The sequence below is a fragment of the Furipterus horrens genome, unplaced genomic scaffold (assembly GCF_987537825.1).
Source record: "Furipterus horrens unplaced genomic scaffold, mFurHor1.1.pri manual_scaffold_4, whole genome shotgun sequence".
Taxonomy (NCBI): domain Eukaryota; kingdom Metazoa; phylum Chordata; class Mammalia; order Chiroptera; family Furipteridae; genus Furipterus; species Furipterus horrens.
In genome coordinates, this window is record NW_028327174.1 from 25628648 (window position 1) to 25646706 (window position 18059).

Below are 18059 nucleotides of genomic sequence, written 5' to 3' on the forward strand. Positions count from 1 at the left end.
CTACAGATTCATAAAGAAGAAATCTCTCTTCAGCAACAATTATGACTAACTCTCCAATTATCTAGCCTATTTGACTCCTGATTTACTTTGGCTTCAATGGCTTCTATTTCGACTTTGAACTAAAAGAAGATAAACATATTTCTTTGATACTGAAAAAATTAAATATATGTGGTTACAGCTCCACTATGCAATAGCATGCACATCTGCTCTTCACCAAAAATCAGTACCAGATCGTTACGTGCTGTTCACTAATTTCCATACATATATTTTACTGCTGTATCTGGCCTGATATTCATTTGCAATGCCTTCTGGAAAATAAATTTTTAATGAGGCAAAGAGTAGATGATAGGCCTCGTTTTAATTAGGAATTTAAAAAAACATTTACGTTTTCAAGACATCAACTTCCAGTTAAGATGGTGACATAGGCAGACATGGCTCACCTCTTCGCAAACCACAACAAAATTACAAATAAAATATAGAACCATCACTCAGGATTGTCAGAAACTGAGTTGAATGGAAGTCTAACAACTATGGAATTAAAGAAACCATATTCATCCAGACTTGTAGGAGGGGTGCAGACACAGAATGGGCTGGTCCCTCAAATGTGTGGTGGATAAAAATTCAAGAGGGATATCTCGGGAGCGAGGAGTACAAGCACCACACCAGGACCCCCAGCCCAGGGTTCCAGGGTCAGGAAGAAAAGTCCCCACAACTTCTGGTTGCAAAAACCAGCACGGATTAAGTTGCTGGAAGAAACAGCTCAAGCCCCAAGCAGTTCCTCTTACAGAACCCACACACAGACTTACCTACTCAAGACTCATTCACCTGAGCTCCAGCACTAGGGTAGCAGCTTGAAAGGCACCAGTGGCTTGCAGGGAGAGACTGAAGTGTCTGGCATCAAGGCGAGCAGAGACCACTGTCTCCTTTCTAAACTCTCCCCAACAAAGCTGGCAGCGGGTGCCATATCCGGGACGCCATCAACCTGACTAACACTGTTTGGCATGCCTTGGAGATCCGGAGACTCTGCCCCACCCAATTTACAAATCCACCCTATAAGTTACTTTTCTATATGAACGACTGGTCTTTGCTCATGCTTCACAACTTCCAAAATCCTATCAAACAAGCAATAGCTGGCCTCAGTGAACCCCAGGCGCTAGCAGCAGTCAGCCTAGATTCACAGCTTGCCTTTGCTTGGGACTCTCCAAGCCTAGCATAAGTAGCAGCCATCTCAGATGGCTTTATAGTTCAGATTGTTTTATAGGCAGGGAGGCCCTGGGCAAAACACAGGTGGGGGCTGACCTTGGTCTGCACCACCCTGGAAACACCGGGGCCTACTACAGACCACATCAGAGCACCACCACCCTGCCCCTGCACAGCTGATCCTCCAGAGGGCGGATGTTGGTGGTAAGTGATCACAGCCAATCCTTGCAGCTCACTAGCCTGGGTAAATGCCTCCCATTGACCTGCCAACAGCAACCAAGGCTCAATTACAAGAGAAGGGTACACCTCGAATACCCAGCTTGGGTGATAGGGGAGGCTGTGGCACTGGACCCTACAGGACACCTACTACATTAGGCCACACTAACAAGTCACAAAGTCAAAGCTGCTCTACTTAATACATAGAAACAAACACAGGGAGGCTGCCAAAACAAGGAGACAAATAAACATAGCCCAAATGAAAGAACAGATCAAAACTCCAGAAAAAAAGAGCTAAACAAAATGGAGATAAGCAATCTATCAGATGCAGAGTTCAAAACACTGATTATAAGAATGCTCAAGGAACTTAGTGAGGACCTCAGCATTATAAACAGATCCAGTCAAAAACAAAGGATACACTAATTGAAATAAAGAACAATTTACTGGGAAACAAGAGTAGAGTGGATGAAGCCGAGAATCAAATCAATGCTGTGGAACATAGAGAAGCAAAAGCTACCAATGAGAAGAGAAAAAAAGAAAGAATCCAACAAAATGAGTGTAGTATAAGAGCCTCTGGGACAACTTAAGACATCCAACATTCACCCTGACTGGTGTGGCCCAGTGGATTGAGCACCGGCCTATGAACCAAAGGGTCACCAATTTGATTCCGAGTCAGGGCACATGCCTGGGTTGTGGGCCAGGTCCCCAGTAGGTGGCGTGTGAGAGGCAACCACATATTGATATTTCTTTCCCTCTCTTTCTTCATCCCTTCTCCTAAAAATAAACAAAATCTTTTTTAAAAATGCCAGGTCCAATATTTGCACCCTAGGTATTCGCATCCTAGGGGTACAGAAGAAGAGAAAGAGCAAGAAATTGGAAATCTATTTGAAAAAATAATGAAAGAAAACTTCCCTAATTTGGTGAAGGAAATAAGACATGCAAGTCCAGAAAGCACAGAGTCCCAAACAAGATGGATGCAAAGAGGCTCACTCCAAGACACATCATGATTAAAACACTTAAAAGTCTTAAAAGCAGCAAGAGAAAAGGAGTTAGTTACCTACAGGGAAGTTCCCATAAGACTGTCAGCCAATTTCTCAAAAGAAACTCTGCTGGCTAGAAGGGATTGGCAAGAAATATTCAAAGTCATGAAAAGCAGGGACCTACTGCCAAGATTGCTCTACCCAGCAAAGCTATCATTTAGACTTGAAGGGCAGAGAAAGAGCTTCCCAGACAAGAAAAAACTAAAAGAGTTCATCATCACCAAATCATTATTATATGAAATGTTCAAAGAACTTATTTAAGAAAAAGAAGAATGTCACAACTATAAACAATAAAATGGCAAAAAATACAAATCTATCTGCAATTGAATATAAAAAACAAACTAAGCCAACAAGAACAGAGACAGAATCGTGGATACAGAGAGCATTTTGATGGTTGCTGATGGGAGAGGGCTGTTGGGAAATGGGTGAAGAGGTGAGGGGATTAAGAACAACAAATAGGTAGTTACAGAATAGCCGTGGGGATATAATGTACAGTATAGGAAATGGAGTAGCCAAAGAACCTTAACGCATGACCTATGGACATTAACAATGGTGAGGGGATTGCCTGAGAGTAGGGGGGCTGGGTGGAAGGGGGCAAGGGGAGAAAGATCGGGACAACTGTAATAGCATAATCAATAAAATATAATTTTTTAAAAAGTTTTCAAGACATCAAAATTGCTCATGCCAGGAAAGTAAAAATACTATATCTCAACTAACAATCAGATTAGATACTAGCGATATGATGCAAACTTATTATATACCAAAGCACGTAATTTCTACAAATAGGTAAGGATAAAATAATAAATTTTCCAAAATACCGTATTCACAAACCCCTAATCTAATATGCATAATGAATCCAAATCCAATTTGCCCTAATAAAAATATTCAGAAACATTCTATTTCAATAAACAAGGGATAAATGTTCACCCTTTACAAGATGTAAATTAGCCACACAAAGGTGACTAATTAAGACATTTAGAATTGAGTCATAAAAACTAAGTGAACCAAATCTATACCAGATCATAAATCACTTCATGATCCTTAATTGTTTATATAATCCTATAATTTAAAGAAGTCACTAATACATGAATTTGTAAGCATAATACCCAACAATCATGCACATTTATCCCCTATAAGAAAAGGCAATATTTAAAAACATAAAAATTAGATTTTTCTATTTCTGGTAATTCGGTAACAAGATAACCAGAAAACCCTCTTTTTACAAAACACCTAGAACCACTGGTTAGTCTTTTTGATTTATATATTGCTATGGTCTAAATGTGTCTCCTCAAAATTCATATGCTAAAACCCTAAGCTTCAAAAATGATAATATAGGGTGCGGAGCCTTTGGGAGGTAACGCAGTTGCAAGCAGAGCCTGCAGAATGGGATCAGTGCTTTAAAAAAGAGGCTTCAGAAAGATCCCTAGGCCCTTTCACCAGGTGAGGACCAGAAAGAAGGCCCTCATCAGAAGGCGACCATGTTGGTACCTTGATCTTAGACTTCCCAGCCTGCAGAACTAGGAGCAAGAAATTTTGTTGTTATAAGCTGTTCAGGCTATGGTATTTTGTTCTATCAGCCCAAATGGACTAAGACATACACATACACAAAATAAAAATATTTAAAAAAACTCCTTCATATGGAGAACTAAGGTATCATGAAAAGTAGGGGAATTCTCAGAAAGTAAAAAGTAGTACATGCTTATGCTACAGCAGCCCTGTCAGATTTTATCATCTTAGAAATTGAGGACCTTCTATTTCAATGGTAAAGAGGGAAGAAGGTAAGGCTTGAAACATAGAAAGCACTGTGTTATAAGTAAGATTCTTGCACAAAGCACAGACCCTCACAGAACGAGAAAGTAGAAAAATCTGCCACTGGTAGAGAGAAGCAAAGAAGCTTTTCTGCCTTGGTCTAGGTTCTGAAAAGGTGGGGGGAAAAATCACCAAAGACTTTGTAACCACGTAAGTTTAGAGTTTAAATTTATTCTACCTACATAGTTCAGGAACTTCTAATTCCAAAATGAATATAAAATGTGATCTCTGCTTGAACAGGGTGACAACATAGGTGTACACATTTGTCGTAACTGAATACTTAAGGTCTGCACATTTTACTGTGTATAACTTATACTTAAAATTTTTTAAATAATGTGATCCCTGGAAACACCTCTAGGGTACATGACCAAAGCAAATCAAACTCTCTCTGGAGGAATATGCTCCCCAAGAAGCCATTAAGGATTTTCACAGACAACCCCTTGGAAGATCAGCTCATAAATCCAAAACTAGAAAACAGCAAAGGAAATAGTTTACTGGATTTCTTCTAAGAACTTCAGACAAAAAATAATCTGATTGAGAGTGTAAATATTTAAAGTGATTAAAACACATAAAAGGTGAAATAAAGTATATGAGATGAGACATCATTAGACAATAAAAGACATCCTTAATGAAATAATACAAGAAATGATCCTCGGTGGATGCTAAAACAATAAATGAGGAGCTAAATATTGTCATGGTACAAAGGGATCATCCCGCAAATTTCTTGAAGGATATAAGAGGAAAACCTCAATTTTATACTAAAGATATTAACCTTCACCAAATGAACCTAATGAACAATCTTAGCATCACCACAAGTAGAAAAGGCATTATGTACTTTCTGATGTGATGAATATAAAGTACATACTCGGGTACTACTGAAGAAGCATTCATGCCAAAATGTCAAATTTATCTCTAACCAAGTTGTCTATTGTTAATTTTACTTTACAAGAAACATAAAGGTAACAGTAAGTCAAACATCACACAGATCTCTTAGAAAATTCAAAATCCGGAACATTCTACAGGACAATAAGTAGAATCTTTTCATTAAGTCAAAAGGGTAAGAGGGGGAAAAAAGGTGGGGAAGGGGACTGCTCCAGAGAAACTTAAGGGGGATAACCAAATGCAATTTATAAACCTTGTTTTAAATCCTGATTAAAACATACCAACTACAAAAGGTCATTTCTGAGACTTATAGATTTCTAAATATGAACTGAGTAATTTTTTAAAGAATTATTTACTTGGGGGGGTGTATGGAAGACAGTGGTACTGTAGTTATGGAAGAAAATGTTTCTTTATTCAGGGATGTAAAATGGTGTATTCACAAATGAAATGTCACTGTATGGTTTGCTTTAAAATACCTCAGCTGATAAAAGAGCCTAAATGTCTAAACACACGAGACTGGTTGAATAAATTATGGTACGTCCACACAATGAAATACTATGCAGTCACAAAAAGAAAATAAGAGAATGAAGATCTCTGAAATGATATTCAGGATGAACTGAATTTAATTTAAAATTAAAGTGCAAAAGAGCATCTTTATTATGTTACTCTTTCATGTAAGGAAAAAGGGAATACTGTATAAGAAAATATATAGGCATCACCTCATTTGTGCAAAAAGGAATTCAAGACAAAACAAGAAATTAATGAAATTAAGGTATCTAAAGAAAGTAAGTGGGAACTGGCTGGAAAGAAAGGAGAAATGGGATCAGGGTAGAAGGGATGGGAAGCAAGGACACTACTCTAAGTATAACATTTTGTTATTTCTAGCTCTTAGAAACATGGCAAATTGCTTCACATAACCACAAAATAAACTGATAATTAAAATCAACCACGATATTCAGAATGGAATACATAAGTAATAAATGCATTACAAAGCAATAACAGCCACACTGCAACAAGTGGGAAAGAAATTACCTAAATAAATGTGGAAGACAGTATTTTGACTACTGTCAGTACTTCTATAGAACTGAATTGTAAACAGTGAATATGTTTCTCATAATACAGGTTAGCAATTCTGAAACCCTTTTTTTACACTAGGATTGAGCATATAAAATATATTGTGGATGATAAGAACCAGTTTCTCCCTGTCACAAAATGGTATAAACAAAAGAGGAAAGGGAGCCCTGAGAGGTGTAAAAAAAAAAGAGGGATAAAACTATAATTAATTTTGTGGTGGTGGATTGGAATCGTAGATATCAACATGAACTCACGTTTTTGTTTTTGTTTTAAGTATATTTTATTGATTATGTTATAGTAGTCCCAATTTTTTTCCCTTTGCTCCCCTCTGCCCAGTAACCCCTTCCCTCCAGCAATCCCACCCCCTTTAGTTCATGTCCATGGGTCCTGCATATAACACGGCTTCAACCTTTCCTATATTATTCTTAACTTCCCCGTTTATTTTGTACCAAACAGTTATGCTTCTTGATCCCTGCACCATTTCCCCATTTCTCCCCCTTCCTCCTCCCAGCTGATAACCCTCCAAATGATCCCCCTACCTATGATTCTGTTCCTATTCTGGTTTGCTTAGTTGAATTTTGTTTCTATTTTTTAGATTCAGTTGTTGATAGTTGTGAGTTTATTGTCATTTCAATGTTCATAATTTTGATCTTTTTCTTAAGTAAGTCCCTTTGACATTTCATATAATAATAGCTTGGTGATGATGAGCTCCTTTAGCTTTACCTTGTCTGCAAAGCACTTTATTTGCCCTTCCATTCTAAATAATAGCTTTGTTCGATAAAGTCATCTTGGTTTAAGTCCTTGCTTTTCATCACCTTCAATACTTCTTGTCAGTCCCTTCTTGCCTGCCAAGTTCCTTTTGAGAAATCAGCTGATAGTCTTATAGGCACCCCTTTGTAGGTAACTCTGCTTTTCTCTTGCTGCTTTTAAGATTCTCTCTTTGTCTTTAACCTTTGGCATTTTAATTATGGTGTATCTTGGTGTGGTCCTTTTTGGATCTAGCTTGTTTGGGACTCTCTCTGCTTCATGGACTCGTATGTCTATTTCCTTCACCAAATTTGGAGAGTTTTCCTTCATGATTTTCTCACATAAGTTTTTGATTTCTTGCTCTTCCTCTTCTCCTTCTGGCACCCCTATGGTTTGGATATTGGCATGTTTAAAGTTGTTCCAGAGGTTCCTAAGCCTCTCTTCATTTTTTTCAATTCCTGTTTCCTCATTCTGTACTGGTTGACTTTTTTTTTCTTCCTTATGTTCCAAATCATTGATTTGAACCCCAGTTTCCTTCTCTTCACCATTGGTTTTGTGTGGATTTTCCTTCGTTTCATTTAGCATAGCATTCTCTTCTTCCCTTATGAGTTTGCCATACTTAAGCATATCGGTCAAGCTTGTGAGCATCTTTATCACCAGTGTTTTGAATTCTGCACCTGTTAGGTTGTCTATCTCCTCATCTGTTAGGTTGGCTATCTCCTCGTCATTTAGTTCTCCTTGATCCGTTCCCCCTTTTGGGCCATACTTCTCTTGTCTCCTCATCTTGATAGGCTCCTGTGTTTGTTTTCCTCTGAGTCCAAGGTACAGCGATCGCTCCTGTTACATTTTAAGGGGCGGAGCCTTAGGGATTCATCAGTATGGGACGACCCGTTTTACAACGTTGTGGTGCTGTATGTAGAGGAGGGGGGGTCTGAGAGGGAACAATGCTGCTTGCTCAGCATTCATCCCTTTTCCAGGTACTTCTCTCACTTTATATGGGACTGGCACCTCTCTAGCTGTTGCCCTGGCTGTCATTCCCAGAGTGGGTGGGTCTGCGGACATTCTAGGTCTGTGGGGACCCTTTAAACAAACGGACTCTGCTGAGAGAATGGCAGTTTCTTCTTCCATCCCAGCCCCGATTGGTTTGCAAGTCAAAAGCAATGAGGCTTGGTTTTCCCCAGGGCTTGGACCGTGAGCTGCATGGTCTGGTCTGGTGCTGGAAATGACCCCCAGGTGTCCCTCCTGACTTTTTAAAACGTGTGACTGTGCTTTCCACTGGCCTGCCGCTGCCACTCCACCCCGGCTCCGCCCCTCCTACCTGTCTGGATGAATATTTCTTCCTTATATCTTTGTTTGTTGGACTTCCATGCAGCTTGATATTCTGGAACTTCTAGTTGTCTCTAGTTTTGAGGTAGTTATATTCCTTCTTAGTTGTGGAGGGAGACACAGCGTGTCTGTCTAGATCTCCATCTTGGCCAGAAGTCCCATGTTTTTTTAATATGTAGATACCAACTGAAAGACATATAACTCTATGTGTATCTCCTGATTCTGCCCACTGAGAGGGCTTTAAAGCAAAGAAAACTCAGCAATGAACACAACCAACTTCCTGATCTTAGTTTCTAAATACCATTTGATTCCAAGGGTGAGGCAATAAAAGGACAAGATAAGTCTGGAACATCTTGTGCTTCCAGATAGTAAAAAAGTGCTTAAAACATGATGAGGTACCATCAAAAGGACCCAGGAACAATTCTGAAGGTGTTCCCAATGACTAAATCTGGAATAATATAAGCAAGAAACAGTAATGGATTATAACCTATAGAATAAAGTAAGTGCCCATGAGCCCATACTCATGTAAATAACAGTAATAGAGTGTAACCTACAGAATAAAATGCCCATAAGTACACAGTGATATAATTACCTGAATAAATAAGTGGAGAGACAGGACAGCTCTTTCTTAAGGCAGAATTCTAATTAATAATTCATATAGGAGGGAAGAATGGAACTAGAAAAATCACTATTTGGTAAACACCACAGTAATAACTGTTAAAGGCAAAAACTATCAAAGAATGCTAATATTAATAGATAAAAGCATGACAAGAAATAGGAAACTTGCATAGCTCTGAATAGTTATTACAAGGAAAAAATAGTAAAGGCAGTTAAAAAAAAAAAAACCTGACAAACACCATGAGAATAATCACATGTAACACTGCCGGTATCCACATCATGTACTTGCTAATATGCCCTGAGAAGAGCAAAAAATTTCTGTGTTATTCTTGCCAAAAATGTATAACCTTAATCTAATCATAAGAAAACATCAGAGAACCCAAACTGGGAGACATTCTACAAAATAATCTTCAAAAGGTCAAGGTTAGGAAGACAAAGATTGCTAAAATATCTCAGATTAGACAAGATTAATGAAATAACAACAAAATGGAATATGGGATTCTAGACCAGAAAAAGGCCTCTAGTGGGAAAAGTGGAGAAATTCAAATATGTTCTACAGATTAGTTAATGGTATTGTATCAATATTAATTTCCTGGTCTAGATTAACTGTTCTATGGTTATATAAAATGTGAATATTATGGGAAGCTGAGTGAAGATTATATAAGAACTGTGTACTATTTTCAAAACTTTTAAGTCTAAGATTATTGATACACATACTTTTATGTAGGTTGACATTTTCTCCTAAGTCTTATACATGAGGAGCATAAAGAACTTCTAGAAAAGCAATATACAGTCATTAATATTAAAAACTCAACTGAATCATTATAAATTATAAAATTAGGTAGAACTAAAGAAAGAATTAGTCATATGGAAGGCAGGTACAAAATTTAACCAGAAAGTAACTCAGAGAGATAAAGGGATAGATGCTATAAAAGCAAGATTAAGAGGTATAGAGCCAAAAATCAGACAATCCACCATACATCAAACAAGAGTTCCAAAGGAGATTTTTTAAAATGAAGGAAAAGTAGGAAATAATGAATAATAATTTTCTAGAATTAACAAATAACAATGATTAGGTTTCTAGAAACATTAGTTATAAGCAGGGTAAATTAAAATATAGCCACATCTAGACACAGGGGTATATTCTGAAATATATCAAAAGTTAAAGGATGCTTTTAAACAAATAGGAAAAAAAAAAACCTTACAAAGCAACAATAATTAGGAAATAGATTTATTAAAGCAACAATTAAAGTCACAATACCATCAAAGGACTAAGTAAAAACAACTCTCACCTATAATTCTATAATCAATTATCATTTCAAGAATGAGGGCAAAATACATTTTCAGATAAAACCAAGGGTCTACCATTAACAGAACTTTGCTGAAAGAAATGTTAAAGAATATAATTCAAGCAGAAGGAAGATGAAAGTAATGGCAAAATAAGAAATTGGTACAGTGAATAAATCTAAAAAACACAGGATTTATAAAATTATCCTTTAAATAAAGCTACCATTTGCACTTTTTAAAATAATCCACTTGCAAAAACAAAACAATAAAACATAGCTTCAGCAAGATACCTCTGATGAAGAACAAAGCAACACATACGGACTTAGAAAATCTCAACTAAGAATCTGGCTTTCTCTAATCTTGGCCAAATGCTTTGGCTTCTTCAGTCAAAAAGTAAAGGCATTTAGCTAAAAAATGTGTAACATTCTGAACCAGCTCTAGATTTTATGGATAGAAAATAGGTTCCCCAATTACCAGGACATCTTTCAAAACAGAACTAGGTGTGACATAAAACAAGTTCCAGTGAGTATTTTTATAAAATATGATCTTAATAACTTCTGTTGAAAAAAAGTAAAAATCTTAATTATGTTTTAAATAAACTATTGTAATGAAAGCCATACAGATTTAAAATTCATAAGTGCCTATGTTAAAATTTACATTTGCTTAGAAAACGCTTTCTCCCCTAACAATGAAAACAAATAGGATTATAAAAGAAAATATAAAGTCCAGTCACTCAAAAAATACTTACTGAAAACCTACTATTGTGGCAGGAACTATTACAGTCATCTGGGATATCAAGTGTAGAAAATACTTTTAAACATACTGAAGATATGACAATTGTACATATAAAATTGATAGAGACATTATAAACCATTCTTTTTCATTAAGTTAGGTCTGCAAGTATTTTTAAAGTAGAAGTTCTAGAGTTGTTAATATTATTCTTAACAATGATGAAAATGTATCTTTAAAATATACAGTTGACCCTTGAATAATATGGGTTTGAATTGCACAGGTCCACTTACACAAGGAATATTTTTCAATAAGTATTGTAAATACATTTTCTCTCCTTATGATTTTTCTTAATAACTTTTTCTTTTCTCTAGCTTACTTTATTGAAAGATTAAAGAACAAACAAAATGGTTAACTGACTGTTTTTATTATCAGTAAGGTTCCTGTCAACAGTAGGTTATTAGTAGTTAGGTTTTGGAGGAGTCAAAAATTATAGGTGAATATTTGACTGCATGGAGGGGTCAGTCCCCCGAACTACTGCATTGTACAAGAGTCAACTGCACATTTCTCAAAGCTGTTCAGCAAGAATTCACTTATGACTCAATCAGTCAAGTCTGACTCCTTAAAAAATACCAAAATGATTTGGAATACAAACAGATCCTCTAAAAAATTTAAAAAATTTAAAAAATTAAAACCTTAGGACTGCTTTATTTGTACCAGAAACAGCAGGTCCTCAACATCACTAATATTAGTATAGTCACTGTGGAACAGATAAGGAATTCCATCATCAAGAGCAGTTGTATATATAGTCAGGAATAAAGTAAGGATACTACTTTCTGTAACTATGGTTGTTCATTCCAGGAACAATTTCTATACGCATACACATTTTTCTGTTCCTTATTCTGAATTGTACACTGCCAGTCACTCAAAAGAGAAAAAAAAAAATCTCAGACCACTAGAGGCCAAACTTAGGGAGGGAAATAAAAATCATCCTTCAGTCTAGGCTAAATGGACTGATTATACAAAGAACTCCATACATCGAAAGCACACAGATGTCTGCACTAGTTCCCAGGGCTCAAACAATACTAGTCATTCAATAGCTTTCCTTTTACATAAGCTGATGTGAGAGAGAGCTCAGTCAGCTCTCCTGAACCTCATAACCCAGGATCTTGGAACTCTAATAAAGCCTACATTTTTCCTCAGCACTGTTTTCATGTACTTTCTCTTGGAAAGAAAACTTCATTTTTCCTAAAAAATAAATATGGAAATTATTTCTTCTGTTTGATAAGTGATGAACTCAATCTAAAGTTACTTTTCCATTAAAACCAAAATCCTTAACACAAATCTAAGATCAACAGGAAAGGCTGACAGAATGTATTTTTAAGTGCATGAGTTTAAAATAAATTTTTAAATACACTCCATCATGCTAATTATCAAATGTATATCATTTGGCTGCATTGTTTCCAGTGCATAATTTTAAAAATAGCCATATGACACCGAATAGCTTCCCCAAAAAACTTTTTTCTTTATTTAAGAGAACTATTGGGAGGGGGTGAATTTACATACACACACACACACACACACACACACACACTCAACACTAACCACAGACATTAAAAATAGTTATACTTCATTGAACATTCCTCAGAAGCTTAAATAATACTACTTTCTATCTTCAAAACACATTATTGTTGATTCTTCCAATTCCTTCACCAGCAGAGTATCTGGTGAATTCTTGCTTCCAATTCTGGGAAGTATCATGGATAAAGCCACAGAAACTCAAAGGTGTTTTTTAATTAAATGGCAAGCTTACTTCCTAAGACACTCATCAGACCTGCCTTTCAGAAGTAATGCTCATTAGTTTTACTACTAAATGATAATGATTCATTTACTAACTAAATTGCTAAATCATGAATAGTCAAGAGTTGCCTATATATTCAGCTCCCTTGAATATGTACTATCACATAATCATTATCACATACAGAAATTATCAGAGTTGTGGTAATTGAGTTATTTTATCCACCCATCTTCCTTAAGAGCTCTTGAAGCTCCACTGATCCCTTTAACACTCTTCCCCTCTGCACATACATACTACATAATGCAAATAAACATATTTTGAAGAAGGAAAAGTTATCCCTCTCCCAAGTTATCTGTCCTTAGAGAGTAAATCCTTAGAGATACTTCCCCCCTCTCTCCAACAAGAGTACTAAAAGCAGAGCTCTGAACATACTAACCATTTAATAACAGACATTTGGGTGAATTTCCATCATCACCCTTACAGTTATAAGACTGAATCTCTCAAAAAGAAAAAGAAAAAGAACTATTTATCTTTTCCTCAAAATATTACTTCCCAATGACAACCAAAACCCCGTGTGTTCTACAAAGCAGTAACCTCAGAAACATTTCAACACAGAGACTTACAAACTTTGTTGGCAAAACACTGATTACATTTCCCGAAAATGTCTTCCAAGTTCTCAACAACCAGATTTGTCAATCAGTACAAATCACTGCACATCCAACAACTGTGACCTCCTCCCTGGGACACTCAATTCTTTTCCTACTGCAAGAACCACTTCATAATATTTTCTAATGCATTATTAAGTGACCACCTGACTTTAGCAGGTATCTTAATGTCCTTCTAAAAAACATAGTATTTTGTTATGCAAAGCATATATATTTGTGTTTTCCAGAATTCCTCATTCTAAAATTTCACTACACAATTGCCCGTGTTGTAGTCAGACAAGTACTTTCATTCCCCTACAACATGGCATCTTCTTTAACCTTTATCACTAAATAAGGCCTGATATCAAGACAAAGGAGCACATATAAACCTTTCTTTCATTTTCTCCAAGTTTTACTTTATTATATAATATTTAATACACTCCCTTTTATGAATGTTTTAAAGCATTTCAACATACTTCAAAGTAAAAAAAAAAATTAAAATATTTACAGATTATTTATCTTTAGATTTTAATCAATTATTAGTAGCGCATTTCAAGTTCATGTTGATAGTCATCTATACCTAGCCATGACAGACTCTGGTATGACAATGTATTCAACAGAGAAACATCAAATACTGGTTTATGGCAGGATTGAAGCATAGTAGAAGCATGTGGGGACACAGTTCACATTTCCTAATAGGATTCATGGCTTTAACTTTTCCTTCTCATGTGAAAATAAACCTTTATAGCAAATATGTTATCTAACTCGAAATAAATCATTAAACAACTTAATTTTTATTTTTCATTCAATACTTACATTACAATAAATAATACTTCAGAGTTTGATATAAAAGACACTAGCATCACAAAATGTATATTATAAAAAGTCAAAAGATGCAGGTTTTTTTCTATCATCTTGAGCTATCAAACACCACTCATATTAAGTGTTCATTCCTTCTTCTCTGCCTTCTAATTATCCTCTCATAATCACAAAAAATAAAGAGATGAAAAACCAAGAACTGTAAATAAGACTATAGCATAAGCAATATTAGCAACACAAGGCTATTTACAGAAACACCTTACTTTAAGAACACAATATATATTCCCATATTCAAGTCTGTTTGACAAAGAAGCCCAAAGAATATAAAATTTGGTTTTTGCTCTTTGTTTTTTCTCGGAGGTGAGAGGGGACTATGCTAGAGGAGAGAAATCAGGAAGAAATGCAATACCCTTTGTACATTACACAAAACTTACCCACTGGAAGGATCTAAAGCAATAGCTCTAGGTTGATCCAACTCTTGCCAAAATAAAACTTTTCGTAAAGATCCGTCTAGATTAGAAACTTCAATCCGATTAGTTTCAGAATCTGTCCAGTATAATTTTTCTCCAAGCCAATCGCATGCCAGCCCATCAGGAGACAATAATCCAGAAACGACAACATTCTGTACACTCTCAGTTTTGTTAAACTCTGTTCGTTTAATGGCTTCTTCGCTGACATCACTCCAGTATATCAAGCCGTGACCAAACACGAAGTCCACCGCAGCTGCATCCTCCAAGCCCCCAACTACCACCGTAGCGTTCTCCTTGCCATTTGTAGCATCGACCAATCGTAAGTCCCGTCTGTTTGCATAAAGCAACAAAGGGGCCGCTAGAGTGAAAAAGAAAAATATGTAAGTAAATAAAGGAAATGTACTGGTTCTTATAAACTGAATTTCAAATCACTATCAGGAAACAAATACTATTAAAAAAAGAGTAAATATATCTACAGAAGATGGTCTTAAAATCTTTTCACAAACAAAATATTATTTTTGCAGCATTTTAAATACAAGAAGTTGCAAGAGAGAATATTAATTCTACCAGGACAGTATTTTCTTGTTAAAATAGTCTGTCAGATAAAATTTAAAAGTTTGGCCCTACCAAAAATTGGCAAGGATATGGAGCCAATGGAATGCTCACACCCTACTGGGGGAATGTAAAATGGTGCACCCACCTTGGAAAACAGTTTGGCGGGGTTTTCTTAAGATGTAGTCAAGGTTTTTTTCAATATTTTATTTATTTTCAGAGAGAGGGGAAGGGAGGGAGAAAGAGAGGGAGAGAAACAATGATGTGACAGAGAAACATCAATCGGTTGCCTCTCATACGCATCCCGACTGGACACCGAACTGCAACCCATGCATGTGCCCTGACCCGGAATGGAACAGGCAACCTTGCGCTTGGCAGAGCAACATCCAACCAACTGAGCCACACCATTCAGGGAAGTTCGGCTGTTTCTTAAAGGTTAAACATACAACCTACCGTTTGATCCGGCCATACCATACCTAGATATTTAATCAAAAGAAATAAAAGCATATGTCAATACCAAGACTTGTACATAAACGGTCATAGCAGCTGACTTGAAATAACCCAAACGGAATCAACCCAAATATCACCAACAAACTGATGGATGAATAAATTGTGATATAGTCATACAATAAAAATGAATTATTTGTGTATCTAATATGGGAGAATTGCAAAATAATTATGTACAGTGAAAGAAGTCAGACAAAATATGAGTATATATTGCATGATTTCATTTATATAAAATTTTAGAAAATTTAAATTATTGTGGCAAAAAGCAGATTAGTGGTTGTCTGGAAATAGGAGGAAAAGGTGAAAAAGAACGGGAGGCAGGAATTATAAAGGGGCACAAGGAAACTTTTGCAGGTGATGGCTACATTGTCTATGATCATGGTTCCAGAGATGTATACATATGTCAAAAGTTATTAAATGTTATAATTTACATATGCGCTATTTACTGCATAGCAATTTGACCTCAATAAAACTGTTAAATATAGTCTGGCAGAAATAGTTCTTAATACAACTATTTTATTCTTTTATATTAGAATGACCCTTTGAATAAGACCTACTACCAAAACTAAATATAAAGCCTATCCTAAATAATATTTAACTCTGAGAAAGCTGAAGCTACTAACAGGACTGAGGTAGTACAAATGTTATGATTTGTTTTATTTTTAAATACCTGTTCCAAGCTTCAGAACACCACTACCCAACAGAACTTTCTGTGATGACAGAAAGGTTCTCTCCACTATGCAATTCAGTAGCCACTGGCCACATGAGTCTATGGAGCACTTAAAATGTCACTAGTGTGGCTAAGAATTTTAATTTTTAATTTCATTTAATCTTAACTCATTAAAACTTAAATAGATAAGTAGTTATATAGCACACAGGATGCAGTGAAGAACACAAATGAGGCAGCAAAAGACCGGTTATGATGCAATAATCAACATGATCTTCTCTCCTAATACTTACTAAAGGTTTAAAATCTGTCATTCAAAGACAAGACCAGGTATCATTTAAAAGCAACCACTCCCTCTTGTTTAAAGAAATTAATTTCAGAGGAAAAAGGACTCGTGGACATGGACAACAGTGTGGTGACTGATGAGGGGGAGGAAGGTATAAAGAGACTAAATGGTAATGGAAAAAAATACAATAAAGATTACTTTTTTTAAAAGTTTATTTCAAAAGGTTAAGGAGCTCAAGAAAAAGTGCTGTTTAAGCCAATTTCTGGACTACATCTCCCAAATGGAGTTATGAATTCCACTATTTTCATCTGTAAACTCAGCAAATATGAACTTCACTTCTAACTGAACTTAAATCCAACTTTCTTAGTCAAAAACAAATGAGCAGATAGCTTTTTAAAAAGTGACTGAAGAGTCCTTTCTGCATATTCTGCGTATTTACTGCTGCTACTTGCAAACTAATAAATTTCCCTCATGGATTCACTGTTAACTCATTTCAGGCTTTCATACAACACATTGACTGATTTATCAGTCCCTACAGTGTCCACTGCATTATCTTACAATAGCCCATTATAATATGGGACAATATTAAAATCACAAAAATAGTCCCTATCAGTTGAGGGTAGAATGCTAAATGCTGCACAGGGCTAAAAAATAGCCCCAGTGCACTTACAATTTAAAACCCAAGAGAGGTAATAATCTAATATTTATGGGCACCTTTCTTTATGGCACTATTCTTCGAACACTGTGTGTCAAGTCTGTACATGGCATTAAGTGGCAGTTAAATGTCTTGTATGACTTTCAGGTCAAACATTAACATTTGTACTAAACACTTTGTCCGCAAAATTCAAAGAAACTTTCTGGTCATTTAAGGCCTCATTTAGAGTACAAGAAAAAAAAAAATGTGTGTGTTTAAGTTAGGAGTACTGGTTATAATTAAGTATTTCTAAAAGATTTTATGTAAATCTACACATATTAAAAGGCCATCACAGCCCTGACCAGTGTGGCTCAGCTGGTCAGGCGTCATCCAGCAAGGCCACAAATTCTATCCCCGGTGAGGGCACATGTGTTTCTCTCCTTCTTTCTCTCTCCCTTCCCCTCGCTCTAAAAATAAATAAAATAAAATAAAGGAAATCAGAGTTCATCCTAACTACTCTTCTGCTACTTGAATACTTTCTACAATACCGTCACCAACATCTATTCAGATCTATTCAGCAATATATTAATGAGATAGCTAAAAGGTATAATTTGATCTGCAATACTGTTTTCCTAAGTTTATTTTTTTATTTTATTTTTCCATTACCATTTATCCTCCTTATACCCTCTTTCACCTCCACTCACCCCACCCCCACAATACTGTTTTAATCTACTAAATACACTAGATCCACATA

General features: G+C 36.0%; 1 protein-coding gene across 2 annotated transcripts in view; it reads right to left on the reverse strand.

Annotated features, from left to right (window-relative positions):
- LRP6 (LDL receptor related protein 6) overlaps window positions 1-18059 on the reverse strand; it is a 137601-nt gene that overhangs the window by 103114 nt on the left and 16428 nt on the right. For both annotated transcript variants that reach the window (XM_090272855.1, XM_090272854.1), the window contains exon 2: window positions 14624-15017. In XM_090272855.1, coding sequence (XP_090128981.1) covers window positions 14624-15017 — 394 coding nt within the window. The remainder of the gene's footprint in view (window positions 1-14623; window positions 15018-18059) is intronic.